This window comes from Pelecanus crispus, chromosome 13, assembly GCF_030463565.1.
Source record: "Pelecanus crispus isolate bPelCri1 chromosome 13, bPelCri1.pri, whole genome shotgun sequence".
Taxonomy (NCBI): domain Eukaryota; kingdom Metazoa; phylum Chordata; class Aves; order Pelecaniformes; family Pelecanidae; genus Pelecanus; species Pelecanus crispus.
Genome location: NC_134655.1, coordinates 13360874 through 13383851, shown reverse-complemented (window position 1 = coordinate 13383851; position 22978 = coordinate 13360874). Strand labels below are relative to the sequence as shown.

The 22978-nt window shown below is 41.6% G+C and overlaps 2 protein-coding genes across 9 annotated transcripts in view; both read left to right on the top strand.

The window, feature by feature from the left end:
- Positions 1 to 11603, top strand: LOC104036101 (rho-related GTP-binding protein RhoG). 2 transcript variants are annotated; one of them, XM_009489599.2, is made up of 3 exons: positions 1 to 72; positions 7408 to 7965; positions 11187 to 11603. In XM_009489599.2, exons 2-3 carry the CDS (start codon positions 7429 to 7431, stop codon positions 11241 to 11243), a joined length of 594 nt encoding a protein of 197 aa, XP_009487874.2. In that variant the 5' UTR covers positions 1 to 72; positions 7408 to 7428; the 3' UTR covers positions 11244 to 11603. The 2 variants fall into 2 exon arrangements, with proteins under 2 accessions (XP_009487874.2, XP_075576612.1); XM_075720497.1 differs by lacking the exon at positions 11187 to 11603 and having other exon boundaries at positions 7408 to 11014.
- A 333-nt stretch (positions 11604 to 11936) lies between these two features.
- TAF1 (TATA-box binding protein associated factor 1) overlaps positions 11937 to 22978 on the top strand; it is a 33947-nt gene continuing 22905 nt past the window's right edge. The window contains exons 1-12 of one of the 7 annotated variants that reach the window (XM_075720867.1): positions 11940 to 12065; positions 12357 to 12474; positions 13040 to 13156; positions 14297 to 14416; positions 14857 to 15098; positions 17191 to 17409; positions 17848 to 18069; positions 18255 to 18456; positions 19726 to 19842; positions 20247 to 20414; positions 22018 to 22145; positions 22266 to 22373. In XM_075720867.1, coding sequence (XP_075576982.1) covers positions 11940 to 12065; positions 12357 to 12474; positions 13040 to 13156; positions 14297 to 14416; positions 14857 to 15098; positions 17191 to 17409; positions 17848 to 18069; positions 18255 to 18456; positions 19726 to 19842; positions 20247 to 20414; positions 22018 to 22145; positions 22266 to 22373 — 1887 coding nt within the window. Of the gene's footprint in view, positions 12066 to 12356; positions 12475 to 13039; positions 13157 to 14296; positions 14547 to 14856; positions 15099 to 17190; positions 17410 to 17603; positions 17713 to 17847; positions 18094 to 18254; positions 18457 to 19725; positions 19843 to 20222; positions 20415 to 22017; positions 22146 to 22265; positions 22374 to 22978 lie in introns of those variants that run through there. The other 6 variants (XM_075720872.1, XM_075720873.1, XM_075720868.1 and 3 more) reach the window with 6 other exon arrangements.

Sequence of the window (22978 nt, the reverse complement as noted above, 5' to 3'; positions counted from 1 at the left end):
ACCTCATGCCTGAGATACTGTCTTTTTTTCTTTTAGCCAACAGAATTAAGGCCTTGCCAGAATCTATAAAAGGTAGGAAGGATATATGTTATTCACTTTTTATGAACTGACTGTGATACCCAGGACGTCTGCAAGTTGTTTTGTATCACCCAGGAGGTGTGTAGTGGTTCTGGGCACAGAACCCTGCAGTCTCAGCTCCTAGTCTTACACCTTTACTGTGCTCACCCTCAAAGTGCATCAGGGTCGCTTGTGTTCAAATAAATTGTGAAGGGTACCCATACTGACAAATCCATGCTTCTGCATGTGGTTGCAGGAGGGAAATCAGCTTTGATTATGGAAACATGCCACATTCATATACCGGGGAATTCAGATATCTACTGAAGTCCTAGTTTTTAATTCCTGTATGACTCTGCAGCTGCACCTTGGTGTAGTGTTATTTCACAGCTATGCAGCTGTTTCATGAGCTTGTTTCTAATGCCCTTTGTAAATATTTATTATCCAATAAGCATAATCTTGGATTCATAGAATTTGGGGTCATTGATATTTGGTCACTAATATTGCTCTCCTATAAAATTTGGAGTATGAGTGCCTGTAGTAAGAGTGTTGATGCACTGAGGTTTGTGTGGTTGAGGTGCCCAAATACCTCATGCAGACCACTTAGTTTTCACTGTGGTTCCTTAAGAAATACTGCTTACATGATAAAGCTTATGTGTGTTTCATCCCTGAAAAAAAAAAAAATCTTTAAATTGATAAACCGATTTCAGCCTAATTTGACACGGGTAGAGGTTTTAAAAACATTATATGAAAGGTTTTGGGTGGTTTCTTTTATTTCTTTGAAACAATTTTTTGTACCAAAAGGGGTAAGGCCTTTCTAGCATTCACACTGAGGGTCTGCAGAAAGTGAGCTTCCTTGATTCTGCTGTTCAGGTGCAGCTCTGGGTCCTGGACTGCAGGGTTCCTGCTGTGCTGCTGCAGTCTGGCTTGGTTTTTCGATTTCCCCACCTCCTCTGCTGCCACTCAGGCTATTGCTGTGTTTTGTTTCTCTTGCAGGTAAATGGCAGGACAGAAAGCGATGTGAAAACTTTGAAAGGCACTGAGAAGTCCAAGTAGGTCATTCATTGCTGAAGGGTATTAGGGATGAGGTCTCCTATTTAACTTTTTCACTCTTCCTTGGCATGGATTCTAAAAGTCTGGCATGTGTCCATTCATTTGGTACTTGTCTAAAACAATGGCGAGAAAGCTGAGCTGTTGTGGAATAGTAACAGAGTCTTGATAAAATTGCTGAGAGCCCCTTTCTTTTTCTTGTCAGGGCTGGTGGCTAATCTGCACAGATGAAAAATCTTTTAACTCCTTTGCATGGGTGAGGGTGGTAGGATATACTTAGAACGGCCTTACCCACCCAATTAATTGTTGAAAGTTTCTACCCGACTTCATGTATCAGGTGGACAGAGTGAATCATCTCTGATCTAGTTTTTGTTACTGAAAGATGAGCAATTAAGTCATTCAGATTCCTTAACTTTTCTGTTTGCTCCTGATAAAGCAATATCAAACTTCTGAACATGAGCCAGCAGTGTGCCCAGGTGGCCAAGAAGGCCAACAGCATCCTGGCTTGTATCAGGAATAGTGTGGCCAGCAGGAGCAGGGAGGTGATTGTCCCTCTGTACTCGGAGCTGGTGAGGCCACACCTGGAATACTGTGTCCAGTTCTGGGCCCCTCAATACAAGAAAGACATTGAGGTGCTGGAGCATGTTCAGAGGCGGGCAACGAAGCTGGTGAAGGGTCTGGAGCACAGGCCTTATGAGGAGCAGCTGAGGGAACTGGGGTTGTTTAGCCTAGAGAAGAGGAGGCTGAGGGGAGACCTTATCGCTCTCTACAACTACCTGAAAGGAGGCTGTAGTGAGGTGGGTGTTGGTCTCTTCTCCCAAGTAGCTAGCAATAGGACAAGAGGAAATGGGCTCAAGCTGTGTCAGGGGAGGTTTAGATTGGATATTAGGAGAAATTTCTTCACGGAAAGGGTAGTCGAGCATTGGAACAGGCTGCCCAGAGAGGTGGTGGAGTCACTATCTCTGGAAGTGTTCAGAAAACGGATAGACATGGCACTCTGTGACATGGTTTAGTCTACCCTTAACTGGCTTAGTGTGGTCTTGGTAATGTTAGGTTAATGGTTGGACTGGATGATCTTAAAGGTCTTTTCCAACCTAAACGATTCTATGATTCTGAGCCTGCAAAACAGGGAGGGATTGATCAAACGTGGTGGCTGAACAGAATGACACAGCTTGGTACAGGTGATTTTGGCTGAACTCCTAGTGTGTTTTCTGCTCATTTTTGGCCAAAATGGGGCCCTATCCAAACTGGAAAGAGAGGTACAGAAGACCTGACAAACTCTGTGAAAATGAGGTTATCAAAGAACAATACCAAAACTAAAATCCACCTAACAAAGAGGCATCTGGTGTTAACGTAGCAAGGGCAGAGACATATCCTGCTAAGAAGTAGTTCCTCTGCCAAGAATTTTTCTAAGTGCAGGAAGTATAAAAAGCATAAATCTAGAAAGCCCCAGAAGAATTCAGGTTCATGTTTCCTCTCTGTTTTCTGTCACTGGTTTCTCCCTTCTCTCAGCAGACAGGAAACTTTCCTGCAGAAGTATTAAAGGGAAGATCTAGAAGTTTTTTGTCTCCCACAAAAAAATTCTGATGCAACATGAAGTTATTCTGTGATTTCACTTATGATAGCTTTGTGGGGAGGGGGAGTGGAATCCAAATAGTGAATTTCCCCAGCAAATGTCCGGCTGGGTTACAGGAGAGCAAGCTGCCCACGTTAATGATACCAGAAAATATGTAATTAGGTCAGAATGAGAGCAGCTCTCCAGACAATGTCTCGACACGTCGGTTGAAATCTTGCACATTCCAAAGGAAGTGCCAGGTGTGCAGGCAGCGAAGGCAGACTTTGCAGCATCTTCTGAGAAGGAAACTATCCCAAACAGGAATGCCAGTTTTCTGATTCAAAGGCACTGATGGACAAGATAGAAATAACTCTCATCTACGTGTTTTTGCACAACACTTTGTGGGGTGGTTGGGTTTCTGTTTTGTTTTTTTTTTTAATTTGAAAATTATTCCCATTCTTCTGTAACTGCTAGAACTTTTCATGTTCTGATGATCTTCCACCTTAACTGCAATGAAAGTGCTTTCTCTGGCAGAACTAAGCAACCCGAATTACCTCTCACTATTTTGGACTTTCCGTTCACTCCTTTCTCTTGCGGAGTAACCTTTAAACTTGGCTTTGAAGCTTGTGCCCAGTTTTGTTTCTAAATTCTAAGTCTTATTTTTGATGTGTTGACGTGTTAATCTGTATTTTTCTCTTTTTCAGTTCTTGTTACCTGTTGTACATGGAGATTTTTTCTCTGAAGTTTTCCCCAAAAATTCTTTTGAAGCTCACCCAAAAAACCCCAAACAAACCCTAAACTGATTTTCCTGCTCTTGGTAATGTTTGTTGGTAATTTTGTTTTTGGAGTATGGTTTTCTTTTCAGCATGAATTTATATTCAAATAGCATGCAGTGCCAAGTTCAGGGGTGCTTGAGAAATAAAAAGAATTTGCCACGCAAATTTGAACTCCAGTTTCTTGCTATCTTATGAGAATTTTATTGCTAGGCAAATTGTTTACAAGAAAAAATAAATAGAGACTTTATACATTTTGAACAAAGCAATATGTGGATTTAACAGAAAAGGCCTGGCGGAGGTAATACTGTTTGCTTGGTTGTGGCTTAAATTAAAAAACCCTTTATCTTCCATATGTAAATCTTTAACCAAACTACACCTGCTCAGAACATACACGTTTCTGGAGTGTAGGAGCTTCTTTCTATGCCTTTTTTTTTTTTTAATTAATTTCTCTAAATTTTGTGTTTCATGTGTATCCTTGTGTGTATTTGTTTTTCTGTATTGCATATGCCACACATGATTCCCTTCAGCTAAGACAACCTATTTTAAAGGAGCCCTGCAGAGAAGCGTACTTAAAAGCCTACAAGCTCTTTAATTGTATTTGTGTAGTTCATACTTAGCCTGATGCTTTGGCATTTTTGCATGGAGTTATTTCCTATTGCAAATGTTGCTCTTCTAAAATCAAAACCTTAGTCAGGTAATTCAAGATATTAATGCTGTGAAAGAGCATTTGTGTTCCAGGCTTTTTGTTGCCTTACTACTGTTCTCCGAATTGAAAACTCCAATGACCTCTTAAATAAAGTCCCAGCAAAATAGTCTTTGGGTAATACACTTTCATTAGAAATTTTAAAATGGGTTGAATCAAGCTATTTTAGGTACTGATGGTACGGGATACATGTGACTTTGTAGTTTACCAATATATGAAACTGCCTGTATTGTCTTACAATATTGGTGTGATGACCCTCCAGATATCAGGTGCCTGGTGTGTGCAGGTAGGGGTGCAATTCTGGGATACCCTGTCTTTCTGTGAAAAGCTCTGGACAGAAACGCATAGAGGTGTAAGCCCTTGGGGGGAGCTCGTGGTTTGTGTTTTAAAGAGAGATCTGTTTCCAAGTCTTTGCAATTTGTTTATTTTAGAAACTAGAAACTGGGCATATAAAAGGCTTTGTGTATCTCGTTCTCCACGAGACTTTTCTTGCTATATTTGAGTTTCTATTGCATGTATCCAACTGACAGTTCTGCTATCTCTGTGATGTCACTTGTTATTGACTGATCAGAATAGTGGTCTGTTGCATAGGTAGTTCATTTGGAAAAAAACTTTTGCTCTGGAATTGTTGGTCACTACTAAGGTTTCTGGCACAGCATCTTCTAGTACTTCAGTGGTTTGAAGCAAACGCAGGAATAAGCTTTTAAAACCTACTCTCTGTGCTGTAGTCCAGTGACACTTTGGCAGCAATAGCAGCGTATGGTGTTCTGCCCCCGGTGATTCATTCCCACCACATGCTATCGCTGGCTTGGTTGTACCAACACAGTTGATTGTGGTACTACTTGGTAAACTGGATGAAACAACTCCTCACCCTTTTTCTGTGTGTGGTTGCAGCTGAGGAGGTGGCATGCTACCTGGGTGGGAAGGGGAAACAGGGTTTGGAAATGTCTGAAAGTAGCCTTGCTGCTGGAGAGAGCGTGGCAGTGTCTCAAAGCAGGTAGTGATCTGTCCTAGAGGGAGAGCAGCAGTAGAGACTAGGATGGTGAGTTATGGTTGCATCTTCAGATAGAACAGTGTTATGGTATTAAAATACATCTGCTCTTCTGTTACTGTTCGCTTGTAGCACTTAGTTTGTGTTCAGAAGTATTATGTTATATTGTATGCTGCCAGTAACAGTGTTCAACCTCTATTAATAACATAATGCTAAAAATGTTTAATTTGTAATGTTTTAAGTAATTTTGTATTAAAAGGGGTTTTAACTTCGGGGTTTGCAAAATGCAAGAAATGTTTCTAAGCCTCTACAGAACTTACTCCCCCCCCCCCCCCCCCCCCCCTTAGCGCTGTTAAATGAAAAACGTGGTGCAACTGTTCTGGAATAACATAATCAGTCCTGCTGTCAGCTTCTGGTCAGCGCTGGTTTTCATTTTATGGATTACCTTTACAATATGCAGTTGCATACACAACTCTCTTTACATCTGACTGGAGCCTTGAAATGGGATGACTGATTTTTTTGATGTATGATGAAACTCATATGTATGCTTTTCTGCCAAAGCTCAGAAGTACTTACTGGATTTCATTTCAGGTGATTCATGTTGTTTTAGAAATGTAATGCCTGCCATTTTCAAAGAGGATAAACTGCTTCTGCATCTTCCTCCTGCTTGTTTTCCTCCAAATTCTTCTCCTCCAGTGTCCTCTGGGTCTTTCTGGAGCAAGGTTTCTGCACTGCTTCCCACCACTGATTGGTTTTCAATAGTGCGTGTGTACATACATTGATACTTCCTTAAGCACTGTATGTTGTAGTGACCACAGTTGATATCACTCAAGTTGCCTGTTGCAGCTTTGTGCCAAAGCTTAAGGTAGTCTATTTTCACTTAGTACAGAAGAATCGTGTGCTCCCAGTGGGACGGCAGCAGTATGTGGATACAGATAAAGACTTTGTCAAAAAGGACAAAGCTGAGACTTAAATGGTAATGAGTTGTTGATTTGTTTGGATGGTCTAGAAGCAGAAGTTGATGGGAGGGGGTGTCATGACTTTTATAAGTGAAGTACTGCACTATGCCTCATTTTCATGTTCCCTTTGCTATTTTGATGGTGTTGGAGCTGTGATCTTTCTGGAATATGCAATATAGTTCCTGCCACTGTTTGAAGCAGCGTATTTGCTCCTGGTTGGGAGTTGAAGATTACTGATAGTACCTCAAAGGCATTTGGGTGAGAAGGCAGATGCAAGTTCCTTCTTGTTCAGGCTAGCAGTGGAAGCTCCAGCATAAAACAAATGACTGCTTGTAGTTGTTTCATGCTATTGTCAAAGTTCTGCTCATGTGATGAAAGTTTAGAATGAATTGTGTTTTAGGCTATATCCATTTGATTATCAAACCTACGCTTCACATATCAGGAAAGGGATAGGGAAGCCTTTAAGTGTCAAATATCTCCTGTAATAATTCTCCAGTCTGCCTGGGAAGGCTGTTTGCTGATCTTTTACAGCATGCATTTTTCTAATGCCCAGTATAAGCTTCCTTTATTGTAGCTCAAGCCTATTAAGTTCTGCTTGTTCTGTCACTGATTAGTGAGAATAATCTGTTCTTGGCTTCTTTAGAAAAATTCTTTATGTATTCTAATCTGGGTACTATGGCTAGTTATATTTCAAAGAACAGCTTTTCTTGTACGTACTACTTTCTGAACCTTGTATCTGGTATCCTCTAAATAATGCAGTTTCCTGAGGTCTGATTAATCTTGAGTTGAGTGAATTACTATAGTAAACAGTAGCAGTGCAGCCCAGCAATGAGTATCTGGGTTTATTAAATAATTTTTGGACCTTTCTTTGTGGTAAACTGTTTAGGCAGTAGACTATGTAGCCAAGAAGTGTGAATCTTGGAGTGTGTACAGAGGTGTGCATGTGAACCTACAAATGACAGAGTGTCTTGTTACTAGGTCTGAGGTCACAATCCCTTTCCACTTGGAGGTACCTCTAAGCACTTGTCCCTTTGCCTGTGGGAAACTGTTTGGCAGTGAGGCAAGACTGTGGGAATTTGGCTAATTTGTACTTACAGGGTTGGAATGCAGCCAGTTGTCACTGAGCTCTCAACTCATTGCATCTCTGTTTCGCTATTGTCTTTCTAGCCTGTGAGCTCTTCATAATGGCTCTGAGACACTAAGTGCGTCTAGCTGTGATAAGAAATTGTTAGCAATATTAAAAACACTTGATAAAGCTTATCTTTAAAATGACTATCATTGAGTGTGCTTTTCCTAACTTTTTTTCTTGCTTTGTGCAGGACTTTGTTTCTGGGTAAAGAATGCAGACTATAAAGTGCGTAGTTGTTGGAGATGGCGCTGTGGGAAAAACTTGTCTTCTCATCAGCTATACCACCAATGCCTTCCCAGAAGAGTACATCCCTACTGTGTTTGACAACTACAGTGCCCAAATGACTGTTGATGGCCGGACAGTTAGCCTGAATCTCTGGGACACTGCAGGCCAGGAGGAATATGACCGCCTGCGCACTCTCTCGTATCCTCAGACCAATGTATTCGTCATCTGTTTCTCCATCGGTAGCCCCTCTTCCTATGCAAATGTGAGGCACAAATGGCATCCTGAAGTTTCTCACCACTGTCCAAATGTTCCCATTCTTTTAGTGGGCACAAAGAGAGACTTGAGAAATGACCTGGAAACAGTTAAAAAGTTGAAAGAGCAAAGCTTGGCTCCTACTACTCCGCAGCAGGGGACTTCGCTGGCTAAACAAATTGGAGCAGTCAAATATTTGGAGTGCTCAGCGTTGAATCAGGAGGGTGTTCGGGAGGTGTTTGCTGAAGCTGTGCGTGCGGTTCTGTATCCTGTGACAAAGAAGAACACAAGAAAATGTGTCTTATTGTAGTTACCTCGAGTGATGGATGTTCGAAGTTGAATATTGACTAGAATCTTGGAGGGCTCTTTAATGAGTTAAATTGAAGATTTGCATCTTGCACTAACAGCTCTAAGCAGAAATAGTTTTATGCAACAAATATTCTTGCAGTCTTATCGCTTCAGGGAAACTGAAACAGAAGAGGTTTTTTTTTTTCTTTTTCCAACTGAGAGGTCAAATATCTACTTTATTTCTTCTAAAGTTCCAGTCTCCAGCTTCTCCAGGGATCACTTGGCTTCTGTCCTTATTTAGTGGAGGAAAATAAAAAAAGGGACTTCTTTGAAGCCAGACTTCTTTACTAGATAGCCATCAGTTACTAGATTTGCTGAAAAGCACAAATTCTGATAACTTTGCTTTAAGCGTAGCTGCTGCTTTTCCCATCCCTTATTTACTGATTGAATTTGTTTTACAAACAGAAGTCTGGCTGTCCAGTAGTTCTACTTTGTCAAATTAAAGCTTGAAAAAAATTTGTTTACATGCAAAAATGCCTGAAATATTACTGAGATTCATCTTATAGTGAACTGTGATCGTTTATATGAAGAGTTAGCATAAGGTATTTTTAATGCAATGAGCAAGATCCAGGGAACACTTTCAGTGATTTTAGTAATAGAAGCAGGAGCTGATTTCTCCTAATGTAAGGAACTTAGGCTAATGATGAATCGCTCAAATGAGTGATTTTTATACTTTTGAATTGGAGAGGTGGAAGAGTAGTTTAAATGCAAGTCTTCCATAATCTTCTAAACTGAGTTTTTATTTCACTCTCCAAAGAGACTTTGCACCCTGAGAATAAAGTTAACAGTTACCTTCTCAGACTGACTGAGGTAGTTGGGATGACACTTCTCAAAATGAGATTTTCAGTGTGATCCCTTTGATGAATCCCAGAGACTTGATAGCAGCCTGTTTGCTCTTGGGGAATTAATTGCTTCACTTCTTAATGTTCTTGGGGCCACCACCTGACATTTTTATGGCAAATTCCTTGTTGTTTATCTGTTTATCAGGAGAACACTGACAGAAAATTTGGAGGTTTTATTTACAGGAACCAGGAACTCTTGTTTCTTCCTGGCAACTCACTGATGGTTTCAGTTAAATTTGTAATGGTTAGCCAGTCACTGGATAGGTTTACCTGGGCAGTTTTCTCCTCTCTACTAGGTGATCAGTTATTATGAACTCTTCTAAATGAAGTTCCATTTACGTACTTTTTGACTTTCTTTAGCAGCTCTAGTGAGTGGCAGCTGGCTTTTATTTTCAGGATGTGCACTGTTCTTCATGTGTGATTCCAGGACCAGCTGAGGAGGGAGCTCATGAAACCTTCCTTAGACTTAACCTTACAGCTTGGTGGTATGAAAGCAGTATGCTTCAAAGATACTTTGTGTGAAACCAATGGTGCTGGACTGGGCTTTGTTGTCTGAAGTTGACAGTGCTGTCTTTGTCCGGATGCAGCTTCAATTGGTCATTCAGAACTTCCTTTCTTGTGATTCCCACACATGCAAAACTGCACTGGTGTATACCCTGGGCAGAAAAAAAGCCTAATTTTAGCAAGGTAACAGAAAATACATCAACAAGGTTATTAGGGCTCCTGTGTTAATTTGACCTTGCTTTATCTAATATGAGAGGTAATTTGGGTTGCTTAGTTCCGCCAGGGAAAGGACTTCATAACAGTTAAGGTGGAAGATCATCAGAACATGAAGAGTTCTAGCGGTTACAGCAGAATGATGTTTGCAGAAGCCTAGAGACCCTGCATATTTTTCTTCACCAAGTGCCGTTGCCTGGAGTGTCTTTGTGTCTTTTGCAGTTGTAGAAGAAGTGCTGTTCCAGATGTGGCTCCTACCGCAGTGTCCTGCAGGCTGTGAGGGCCTAAGAGTATTTCAGTATTTCTACTCACTGTGTTCTGCCTTTACTTTAGTAGTAGGCCTTTAGTGTGGGCTTGACTTGCAGGCAGCAATAAACTCTGTGCCTTGTATTTCATGATTATTTTCTGTAGGTAAATTTCAGTAACCGAGTAAATAGAATTTATCATGTTTAAAATGTATTTATTTAAGCCAGTGCGCATGTTGTTTTTTTTTTTTTAATGCTGGTCAGGCCTAAGTCAACTGTCTATAGTTACCCTGGTGCAAGCCTATAACCTTTGCTTCATTCAGAGATACACTTTAAAAAGTTTGTGATATGTTTGAACTGCTCTTAAACACACTTTTCATTTCAACAACAGGCACCTCTTTTTTTTGGTTTTTTTTCTACATATATTTGCAATTTTGTACTGAAGCTACTACTGTTTTAGAAAGTTTTTACTTTTTTATGTACTGAAATCTTTTAGTTCTGCATCTTTTGTGGTTATTCCTAACTGGATTACAATAATTTTGTGGAGAAGAATTCCTGTGAGCAAGTATTATTGGACACAGTCCCCCCTTTTCTGTAGGCTTACAGAGCAGTCATCCTGGTGTTAACTGGAAGAGAGTATGGTGAGATACAATTCAACTACTTAATCAATTTATTTGAATTGATTACATTATTGATTACATTTTGCTAGAACACTTTATTCCCATCTAGATTACTTAATAAATGGATTGCACAGCAGTACTGAGGAGAGTAACATGATAGTGATGAAAATGAGCAGAAAGTGACATTTGAGCACCGTCAAAAACTTTTTACTGACTTTAGAGTACCTCATTAATAGCCATTTAGGTGCCTTGTATTTCTTTTGCTTTCTGCCAGGAGCAAAAGTCCTGCCGGCTGACAGCTGGTTTCCTCCAGCCTCTGCTTTTTATGAGAATGAGCTTCAGGAGCACACAGATCCAGCAAGCTTTTCCATTCAGTGGGCATTCTCAGTTTGTGAACTTCTTCCATGCCCCCCTGCTGCTTCCCCCCCAATTCTTGGTGCATTTTATTGTAAGTAGTCCAGTGCTTCAGTCTACAATCCATTCTGCCCCTCCCACGTGGTTTGGGGTTTTTTTTAGGTTTTGTTTTGGGTTTGTTTTTTGTTTTTTTTTTTTTTCTGTGGCCAGGTGACAGATACAGACTTCATACAATCTCACGGCTGGATTTTGTCTTTTTTTGGGAGATAAGAAAACCCAAGTTAAGCTGTGCGGGTTTCCCAAACTGTTCAAGATTTCTCAGATTGTTACTGAATAGAAACACAGTGTCTATGTTTTAATTCACAGAAGAGACTCTCTGTGAAGAAATCAATTCTAACCTTTCAGTGTGTGAATGATTACTGAAATACTTAAGTGGTTTTTTAAATATCGTAGAAGCCATCCACAGGGAGCTGAGCAGTTCAGGAATTCTGTGTCCAGAGGATGTTATGAGGTACGCTTATACATCTAGGTGCTTTCTTCAGTTTACACCTGTAGCTATTTCTATGAAATTTAAACTGGAAGAGCCTCACTGTGCTTTGTCTCCAAGTGCTAAATGTTGCTCTGTAGAAACCTTGGTGCTGCTGGAGCCGACCCTGAGAAGCGGATGGATGCCACGGGGGTCCCGACCCCTGGGTGGGCTGCGGGGAACACCTGTCAGTAGTGGGAACCCAAGACTCTTAGATGTGGTACTGATACATACACTGGCAACTTGATTATATACTATAAAAGAATTTGTAGTACAGCTAACAGTTTTAAAGGGTTTTTTTTTTTTTAAATTATGCTGAATTAAGTTGTAATAAACCTTTCCTCATCTCTGGCTCTCATATTAACTCACCTTGCTGTTTGTAACGCGCCTGTTCTAAACGTGTTCTTTCCTGTGGAAAGCTAGACCCCGTTTCTTAAATGCAATAAAGGATTTTTTGGTGAAGGCCGGGGCTCTGCGCTTCCTTGGGGCGTTGCGGGGAGGGGCCACGGGGGGGCGCTGTTTGCCCCGTGGGGGGGCGGGGCGCTGGCGGCTCCCTCGGGCCGCGGTTCCGGTTCCGGGTCGGTGCCGCCGCGATGTCAGACTCGGAGAGCGAGGAGGAGGCGGATGGCGGCCGCGCCGAGCCCTTCTCGCTGGCCGGGTTCCTCTTCGGCAATATCAATGAGGCGGGGCAGCTGGAGGGGGACAGCGTCCTCGACAAGGTTGGGCTGTGTCGCTACGGGGAGACGCCGCTTGCGGCCCGGCCCGGCCGGCGGCGCGGGCTGAGGGACAGGAGAGGAACCGGGGGCCCAGCGGCGCGGCTCCGGGGCGGGCCAGGGAGGAGGTGTTGGTGGGCCAGGCTCCGGGGCAGGCCTGCGGAAGCGTCGGTGGGGCAGGCCGCAGGACGGGACTGAGCAGGCGGTTAGGGGGCCCGGCCCGGCCCGGCCCGGCCCGGCCCGGCCCGGCCCGGCTGGCGGAGCCTCCCAGCTGGGGCATGGCTCTGGTCTCTCCAGGAATCCAAGAAGCACCTGGCCGGGTTGGGTGTGCTGGGACTGGGCAATCTGATCACTGAGATCACAGCCAGCGAGGAGGACAGCCCGGAGGCCGATGGAGCCCACCTGGATGAGGAAGGTAAGGCTCTGGGGTACCTGCAGTTAGATGACAGAGGGACTGCAGGATCAGAGCTCTTACTGGAGAGGAAGAAACGCACCCAGGTCATCTGGGGCTGCAAGGAATATCATGATGTTATCTGGTCAGAGGTTCTCTGGTCATTTTCTCCTGGTCACTTCTGCACTTGTTCTCTTTCATTTTTTGTAAGTTTTTTCTTACTCATCGCTCCTCTCTCATAAATAAGTTTATTCTCTGTTTTCCTTTGTGTTAAACAAGCCTATTTAGTGCACAGTACTATTATGTCTCTTTTTTTATTTCTGAGCTTGTTGAACAGTTTCACTGAGTAAGTGAAAGGTGTTCCTTGTGGTAAAGTTGGTTATTTACCAGTCTTTAGGGAAATTCAGAGCTCTTGGAGCTTTTGGTTGGAATGAGGGGAAAAATACTCCAATAGGAGATGTTAGTCAGATATTTTTGTTCCTCTAAGGAAAAAAACATAGGAAAGGATTAATACGTACATAGTGAAGTTTGAAGTTAGTAATATATATTAGGATAAAGTTTTGTGTGACTAGATTTCTTTTCTTCCTAGGCTGGGTTAAGAGCACAGAAGATGCTGTTGATTATTCAGATATTAATGAAGTGGCAGAAGATGAGAGCCGTAGGTATAAGCAGGCAATGGGCAGCCTGCAGCCAGTTCGAAGACCAGGTAAGTGGGGTTAGCGTTGTAACGCTCTAGCTGTGGAAGGTATTTTGGGGCAATGGGCCTTGACAGTCTCTTATATCATAGAATCATAGAATGCTTTGGGTTGGAAGGGACCTTGAGAGATCATCGAGCCCAACCCTCCTGCAGTAAGCAGGGATTGAACCTGTGAACTTGGCGTTACTGGCAACATGCTCTAACCAACTGAGCTAACCCAGCTGGTCATAGGGGTGACGTTGTGCTGTTTCACTCCTTGCTTCAAGAACCCAATATAAGCCTTTGTGAAATTGTGTTCACTGGGCGAAGCCACTGCTTGATATCTTCCTTTTTTAAGGAATTAGTCCCTCATTAGAGTTAAACTATACTCAGAAGAGAAACCAGGATCCTCCTTTTGCTTTGGATCCCCTGCAGAGAATACACAATACCTGCTCGTATTTCTTTAACCTGTGCTCTTAGGAAGAGGGTTATGCAGGAGGCCAGGTGCTTCTTGGAGATACTCAAAGATAGAGATAAGGTCCTGATCCCTTAGAGAGTCACTGCAATCTTAATATCACTCTCCTGTTTTACCCTTGAATTATTTTTCTGAAATGACTTTCTGCAGAAGACACTTTGGTTCTTTTGTCAGTCTCAGGGATCTCTGTCTGGTCTAGAACAGATTTTCAAAAACATGCAGCTTTTCCCTTTCAGAAGCTGCTAGTCCACATGCTAAATCTTTGCGTATTCCTTAAAGCTGCCTTACACTTAACCTTTCTGTTGACGTTTTGGGGTTACTGGGATGTAAAGGTGATTTGGGCTTTTTAACCACATTTTTCTTCTTTAGCAGCTTTATTTGCTCTGCAAAGCATGAATAAGGGGAGGTGACAGCAGAATATATAGATATCTAAGTGCTTCAGTCACGTTTATATCAGTTTGCCTTTTTCCCTCCTTCCCACTCTTAAATTTCCATCTTGCAAATGAGTTTGTGCAGGAAGCCGGACTTTGTAAGAGTTTTGCATCTAGTTACAAAATGAGAATGGTCTCCTTACTAATGAGAAGGCATGGTCTTCTCATCAGGTTGGGACAGGTATGAGATAGTATAAATGGGAAGAGTGCTTGGTTCCCTTTTATTGTCTGCTTAATGTGCAGTCTTGTCTCCTGACTCATTAGATGAAGATGAGGATGATTATGATGCTGACTGTGAAGATATTGATTCCAAGTTGATGCCGCCACCACCACCACCTCCAGTACCTGGAAAGAAAGAAGATGAAAAGGATGCAGCTGCCACTGGTGAGTGAGGACTTTCTTCTTCTCTCTGGCAGTATGAATGTCTGAAGGAAGCAAACACTGCTGTGTAGCAGTTCGTTCTGCGGCCAGCACCACGTGTCGTCAAAATTTGGTCTGCAGACTGCATCTGAAGGTGGGTCTTTGTCCTGATATGCAATATTATAGGATTGTCTGAAATGTAAGGTGAAATATTTCCAGTGATTGTTAAAATACTGATATTGACAATGAAATTGCTTTTTTATCTCATCCTCTCAGTTGTGGCTGGGAAATTCACCTGGAACGCTTAGGATAAAATGAAAGGTTAAGCCAGAATGGTACTCATAACACCTGCAGAGGCTTAATTTTTGCAAAGCTTGGTATAAACAGTGCATGTGGCGTTATGGGGTTGTACTAGGGGACAGGGAGGAAACCTGTTTGTTTATAAGGTGCTTGTTCTATTGTAGTATCTGAAGATGGAGACGGTATCATTTTGCCCTCCATCATTGCTCCTTCCTCTGCTGCCTCCGACAAGGTGGATTTCAGCAGCAGCTCTGATTCTGAGTCAGAGATGGGACCTCAAGAAGCCAGGCAGGCAGAATCCAAGGAAGGCAAACTCACACTTCCTCTTGCAGGAATCATGCAGCGAGATGCTACCAAACAGTTGCCAAGTGTTACAGAGCTTTTCCCGGAATTTCGACCAGGCAAGGTATTGTAAGAGATATGTGGAAGTGACAGAAACTGTGACATGTAAGCCCTCTAAATATGAATCATATAATATTAAGGCTATGTAGTAAGTAATCGCATAGATGTTCTTGCTCACCTCAATACTTTCTTTAGTTTCTGTGTGCTGCTGTTTCTAGACTGCTTAACATGTAATGCTTTTCCTGCCATTTGCAGGAGCCTCTTAAAAAGCATCGTATAAATCAGGGTGTGAAATAACGTTTTGCTGTTCTGTAAAACCATAGCACAGACCTGCTGATTTGTGAAAATTTGTTTTCTGAGATAGTACAAAATACTTCTGTCAGATGATTAAAAAACATAATGCCAATCTGTCTGCTTTCTGGCTTATATTTGCGTCTCCTTTCATGCTATCCTGAACTTGATGTGGTCTTCCTGAAACAATTTGTGATCTGTATCCTTTACTTAATTTTCCCTCAAAACTGCTCTGAGTATGGATCAGAAATTAGCTCAGTTACAAGTTGGTTGAAAGAATGGTAATTTTTCGCACAAAGCGAATTGATTACAATACTTTCCTAAATGCTCCCAAATAGCAAATGTAGTTGATGTATTTCAATAACTAATTTGAAAGTTTTTAAAGCTGTCAAGAGGAGAGGAAATGTCAGACGGGAAGGAGAATAAAGATGAGCTTATAGTTGCCAAACAGATGGTTGTGAGCCAGGATAACTTGGTTTTATGTGTGCCTCCATCTCAGGCTTTGTGTAAGGAGCCGAGCAATTTGCGTAGTTAAATGTCATGTTTTAATGATTTAGCTAACCTCTCTCTACTAGAAATCTAGATGAGGCTCTAGCACAGAAGTTAGCCTTCTGGATGCACTCCGGGGTTTTGCAAACTTAGTGTTTCCTGCGTTACTGTATTTTGTTATCAGTTCGTGGGTTCACTTCTTCGGTGCTCAACACATAATGTCAGGAACTGGTTCAGTGTTGAACATGCCCAGTGGGTGCAGAAATCAGTGCAAGCTATTAATGCTGAGCACTTTTCATAATTAATTCATGAGCACTAGAGCTGGCAAAGCCTGAAATCCTGTAGATTTGGCTATGAGGATTGGTTGATGTCTGAGAATGTGTGTGTTAATGTAGCACTGTTTTTCTTGATGAAACCACTTGAAATAGCATGTGGAGAAGTAGACTTTGTGTTTCATTAAACTGTTAGCAGCTTAACTATGTCTGAGACCTTTGCCCTTGGTGAAATCTCATTGAAACTGGTCAAAGGGTTCAAAAGTAATCTGGGGGAGTTTTAGGAAGGATAGTGTGGATGTGGGCAGAGGTGGACAGAGTGGTCATATAAGCATTATTTCCTTTGGAGATCAGTGTAACAGATTAACAGGGGACATTAACAGGATGTCTCTTTGCAAATCTGTGGTTCTAATTCCTGTTTCCTAAATCTGTCAGTTAATTTGAGAATAATGCTTTCCCTGTTTAGAAGAGTGCTCTGAAGAAACAATTATCAGTGCTTAACAATTAAAGCAATCATAATCGTAGAAGAAATACAAGAGACAGTTTGTCACTGTCATTAGTGCAGGTTTTGGAGGTATGCAGTGTGCATATAGGGGAACTGCATTATGATGGAAATAAAAATGAGTGCATTATTTCTGGACTGTGGTATTTGGTTTTATTTGGTTAAGACATCTCTGCTTTATATAACTGTCTTCTAGCTTTGTCTCTTTTGCTAATAATTTTATCGACTCTTCTTCAATCTCCATGTGTCTTTCTGAAGGTTGTGGATTGTTCAAAATGAAAAGAAATATTTCCAGGTGGTGTCTTACCATGTGCTCAAATATGTAAAGGCAGTCTTTCTTCCCTCTGAATTTCTTTGTGTCTGAAATCAAGAATATATCCTTTTGAAAAGGAAGGATCCATCTGTTTGATGGGTCCTTCAATTTCTTTTCAAGTATAATCAAGAGATTGTTGATTGCATCAGGGGTTGGGATTGTAGTACAGGCCAAGCTTCTGAATTTCAGAGTGCTCTCTTTCATTACTGCTTTTCAGGTGAGGGAAAGAAGACAAGCATTCTGCAGTGTTTTTTTTTTCTCTGACCCTCTTGGTTTTTTCCTGTTCTAGGTGCTGCGTTTCCTGCGTCTCTTTGGCCCTGGAAAGAATGTTCCATCGGTTTGGCGTAGTGCCCGAAGAAAACGCAAGAAGAAGCATCGGGAGTTGGCACAAGAAGTGCAGATACAGGAGGGTGAAGTTGTAGTTGAGAGTGGAATGGAAGGAAAATCTCCTTGGGAGTATGAGTTTGCTGCTCCTCCTCCTCCTGAGCAGTGCCTTTCAGATGATGAGGTGGGATATCTGAGACTTAGAGAGGGTCACCAGCTAGCACTGGGGGTAGTAGTGGATTGGACAGCGACTTTTAGAGTAAAGAGCTTTTCCTCCAACATAAAACTGGAGGACAGGGTTGGTTTGTATTCCAGCTGTGCAGAAGCTCTTCTCCAGATACTAGGCAGTGACTTCAGGTGATTGCTTCTTACTGAGAAGGCTACATCCGTGGTACAGGATCAATAGGACAGCTTATCCTCTTTGTATCAAAGAAGAAATCTCTGTGTTCTTGGAAGTCTTAATTGCAGAACATTCTTAAGGCAGCTAGTAAGTATGGAAAAACACTTCTTAGAAATACTTTTCTCCTCCGAGAATAAGTTGGGAAACTTGGAAGGAACAAACCTATTATTGACACTTAGATAGACCATCGGGGTAACCATTCTCTCCTTTGCTGTGCTTCAGATTACCATGATGGCACCTGTGGAATCGAAATTTTCGCAGTCAACTGGTGATACAGACAAAGTGACAGATACAAAGCCTAAAGTGGCAGAATGGCGCTATGGCCCAGCTCAGCTCTGGTATGATATGCTGGGGATCCCTGAAGATGGCAGTGGATTTGATTATGGTTTCAAGCTGAAAGAGAAGAAGAAGGAACAGGAGGTTAAAGGACACACAGATGAGGGGGTGAGAGGGGTACTGTGGGGGAAGGTGTGGAGATGTGGGTGGCACTGGGGACTGCTGCACAATGAGAGCTTGGTGATGGGCCAGTGGATGGTTGTGCACTATGCAAAATGAGACTTAATTTTCCTCCTTTAGTGTGAAAGTATGAAGTCAATGCAGGTCTTCAAGCAACTATTCTTTCCTTCCAGGATGCAGGGTTGGTGGATGAGAAGGATGATCTACTAGCTGATGAGCACTTCCTTATGGTGACACAGCTCCAATGGGAGGATGATGTTATCTGGAATGGAGAAGATGTCAAGCACAAAGGGACTAAGACACAGCGGGCAAGTTTGGCTGGTTGGCTGCCATCCAGCATGACTAGAAATGCCACCGCATACAATGCCCAACAAGGTAATCAATGGTCTGATCTGAATTGTACTTGCTGTAGCTGAGCTGACTCATTGCATGCTTTTGTCTCAAATACAGAACATAATTCTTCCTGTCAGGGAATGTTTTTTGGCAAAATCACAGCTTTGCTCAGAATTCTGAGACTCTTACTTTCTTTCCAAAAACAGAGTAGGTCCCTTCTGTTAAAGAAAATATCAGCTCTGGCTTTCTTCTCTCCATGTGAAATACTATGCTAGATCCATCTACATTAGTATTAAGCAATGCTACACTTAGGATGTCTCCTGTTTATAGGCCAATGGAATTTTTTTTATAGTTTTTTTTAATTGGAAGAATTGTGTAAAAGTCTTCTGAAGTTTCCCCTGAACTGATAATGGTATTCTGTTTTTTCTGGATAGGAAGTAACAATTCTTACAAGCCTCAGGCTTCTCTTAGACACAGATGCATTTTAAGTTTAAATTGCTTGTGCAGAATGAATGTGTATCATCTGTTTGTTATATCTTATCCTGCTTCTACAAGGAAAGACTAATGGGAATCTTTATTGGGTACTACTGTCAATCTTTTACTGTTCAGCTACGAGTACAAGACACTCTGAGTTGTTGGGTAGGTGAATTTGGGATAGCTTTTTATAACAATTTTCATTTTGGCACAGCTGTGCCTGTCCAGGCTGGCGCTTGCTGTATTTGAGTCCCATCAAAAGCTACAGTAACATGTTAAACATGGTTGATCTGTCCACATGTGTTAGGTCTTATGCATTCCAGAAGCATTAACTTCAGTGACATAAGTGACATGTGAGCATAGGTGAGTTGGTTTACCCTGGGAGAAGCTGCCTCCACAGAACGATTCCTTGAGAAATCTGAGAAATTCCTAGAAAAATCTGCTTTTTCTATGACAGTTTGACATAAGACAGGAAGCTGCTGGAGGCCAGACCAACTGTTCTGTCAATGGCAACTGGCTGCTCAAGGCCTCTCACTTTTATAGGGACCATATAGAAATGCACCTTGTGCATTGTCATGCAGCGTATGCAAAGCAAGCCAAACATAACTTTGAAGAGGCTGCAGACAGACTCCAGCAGTAAGCTGTGGGTGAATGTGTTTTCTAAGTCTTACCCATACTAATGACGCATGACACTCTTTATGATATGGGCAGTAGGCCCATCCTGGTTCAAGCTGGAAATCACTCTCCATGCAACCCCCAAGTTCTGATTTAAGGCACTGCAATGTCCCCTAATCCTCCCACTCAAGCTAACCTTACTTTTGTTTTCCTTTTCTCTAGGCTTGAACCGCAGTGGCTCTTTGCTCAATCCACCAATTCCACTAGCACAGAAACCAAATGTAGCAGGAGTCCTAAGTATAGCAAAGGGCAAAGAAAAGCAGGTTCCTGAACAGCAAGGTAATGAGGATGTCAATCTTCGGCCTATGAATAGGTGCATGTGACACATGTTTCTGTATAGACTTGTGCTCTCTGTAATAGCAGGGTCCTTTTTTGGCAACAAGGTGTAGATAAAAGGGATACTTGTTTGCTCTAAAACCTGTTAGAGGCCCTGTTTCATTCTTGGAGGTTCTCTGTGTTTCAATGGAGCAAAATCTCTAAGCCTTGGTAAAGCTGAGAGTTGGGTCTCTACTTCCTCTTTGTTTCCAAGATGAGTTTTGTTTTGTCCTTTAGAGGTCCTGACTCAGAAAGCCCTGAAAGATGGGGAAGGTTGAGGGAATAAGATGTGGGGATGAGCTCTGAAATGGTTTTCTGCCAAGGTAGTGTATAAAACTCTTAAGGATTCTGTCTTATGATTGTTGCAGTTTCCCTGGATGAAGACAAGCCCTGGTACTCTATTTTCCCAATTGATAATGAAGAGTTAGTATATGGCCGTTGGGAAGACAATATCATCTGGGATGATCAGGCAATGGAAACCTACTTGGATCCCCCTGTCTTAACACTTGATCCAAATGATGAAAACATAATTCTAGGTATGTTTATGGCATCCAGAGATTTGACTCAAATGGGAAAAGACAAGTGGAAATGGCAGCAAGGATTTATAGTCACGCTGTAATGGAAATAAATGGACTGGTGCAACACTTATGGCCTTTCTTTGTTCTGGCTTTTGAAGATAATTTGCAAGTAATCAAAGGCCTAAGCAGAAGAAGGCAACACTAATAACTCTAATGGTGTGGTATATACTTTCAGCTCCCAAGTTAAAAGCATTAACAAGAGAGTAAAAAATTAATGCCCTGAAACTTAAATTTAACATAATTAATCTGACTCTTGGTGTGTTTTAGAAGCGACTGTCTTAATTGTACTTGCATGCATGTTGGTTTGAAGAGGGAAGGTAGAGAAGTAAACCACAAACTAGCCCATGACATTCTCAGCATGGCTTGTATTCAAAGCCTGAAGCAGCAGATTCCTGAAGTATCTTTCAGGCTACGGGTAATGGCACATGGGAGCAATGACTTTGCATAATACTTGTCAGCTTTTTTGTTGCTGCTACAAACTTACTCAGTATTCCTAGAGGTTGATTTGAATATACTCCCTGCTTATATTGCTACAAGCTGGAGAGATTTTTGTCTTTATTTGGACCACTAAAATCACCACTTTCTCTTAGGTGTGTGTGTTGGTAATCTTCAAGCAGTCTTATGTAATTTAAGGATAGGCATATCTTGCTACGCTTCTATATGGCCTGGATTGCATTTCCTTCCTCAGGAAAGTGGGTCAGTTCTAAGAATTTATGTATCTATTGGAATGTTTTGGTATTACCCAGCAACCTTGAAAAATCACTCTTAATTTCAGCTTGGTTAAAGTAAAGACAAGCAGCCTTGCAGTATCTTCTTTCCAAGTCTGAAATACACCACAAAATTGCAGATGTTTGCATAAATAGTGACAAAGGTGAACCCGTTCTTATTTCATATAGAGTGACATGAGATCTGTGCATGAAGTTGATATAGCGTTTACCAAGCCCATGTCACTAGGCCCTGCTTCTTGTGTGAAAATCTTACTTGGAGAATCCATGCTTCACAAACTGCTAACTTTTAAAATTCATACTACTTTCCTGGAATTTTTCAGGAATCCCTTTTGGCTTCAGGTCCATATTATCTCTGGGTTCAGACTCATTTCTGTGTTGTATATATGTGGGGAAGAAAAGGATTATTAATACATGTAGTTGGGATACAGTATTGGCACTCCTGTTGCCTTGATTCTCAACTCTTTAGAACAGCTTTGGCAGAACAGATGCTACTTCTTGTACTTTCATTGATTAGATTATTAGTAAATTTTGTGTTGAGCAGTGGATACCCCAAGCAAATCCCCACAAGCACCCTCCTCCCACTCAAATCTACTCACTGCTGAAGAAGGTAAGGTAGAGATTTAAGCACAGAGCTTTTCTGTGTTTGTTGAGCTTGTTTCATATTAACCTGTGTGGAGGAAAAGGGGGAGTATTGTAGAAGGAGGACAGTCACCCCAGAAACTGAACAAAAAGGCTAAAATGTCTGTACCGAGCTGCAGCTCAGTAGGAGGTTGCAGTGCTGAAAAGGAAACCCTAGGACAAGTGCCCTATAGTGTGATCGCTTGTGTTTTTAGAAATTCCTGATGAAAAGGAAGAAATGACTTTGAACTCTCCATCCAAGGAGAACAAGAAAGAATCTTCTCTAAAGAAGAGTCGAATCCTGTTGGGAAAAACAGGTGTCATCAAGGAAGAACCACAGCAGGTCAGCATAAGCTTTAGCACTGTGCAGGTTGGGAATGATGTGGAATAAGTGATTTTTTTTTTTTTTTTTTTTTTTGGTATTCTTTTGACATCACTCTCTCTGTGTTTAAAATTTAATTAGAACATGTCTCAGCCAGAGGTGAAGGATCCCTGGAACCTCTCCAATGATGAGTTTTACTACCCCAAGCAGCAGGGACTTCGAGGAACCTTTGGAGGCAACATCATTCAGGTAGTCATAGTAGTGTTGGCTATAGAGTGAGAGATAGATACAATGTCTTGGTAGGAGGCTTCTAGCTGAGCGTATGATTTAGGATTTGTAGAAAACCAGAATTTAGATTACAGCAGGTCAGTTAAGTATTCATGAGAGAGATTTTTAATGTTGTTTAATTAAAATATTAGAAAGGAGTTTGAACTAACTTTTCTTGATTGCTCTATCAAACTGAGGTTTAGGTGCTAGATCCTGTTGTATCATACTTGCCATGCTTTTGTTTGATGTCTCTTTCTGTAGTACTCTTTCTGAAGCAGTAGTGGGAGGGGAGAAAGTGGTGCAGATAGTCAAGAGGTGAGGCTGCACTTCTGCTACTAGTATGTGCTTTAATCTGGATATTATAAAAATAATTTAGATAATGGTGAATTTGAACTACTGCTCACTAGCCCTAGGTGAAGAGGTGATATTTTTTTCCTCCTTCATTATGGTATTCAATGACCTCTTCTAAAACGTCTTCTGTAATGGGAAAAATGTATGTAATTCCAAATGCACTTCTCTCCCACTGATAGGGATAATGGCTTTGCATGCTTCTAGTTAATAAAAAAAGTCTCTCGTTGGGTACTATT

Bases quoted from the DNA above. Each gene is read 5' to 3' on its own strand.
- LOC104036101 (XM_009489599.2), top strand. From the start codon at position 7,429: ATGCAGACTATAAAGTGCGTAGTTGTTGGAGATGGCGCTGTGGGAAAA. The intron at 7,966-11,186 runs GTGACAAAGAAG...TTTAATTCACAG, and splicing joins TGCGTGCGGTTCTGTATCCT to AAGAGACTCTCTGTGAAGAA.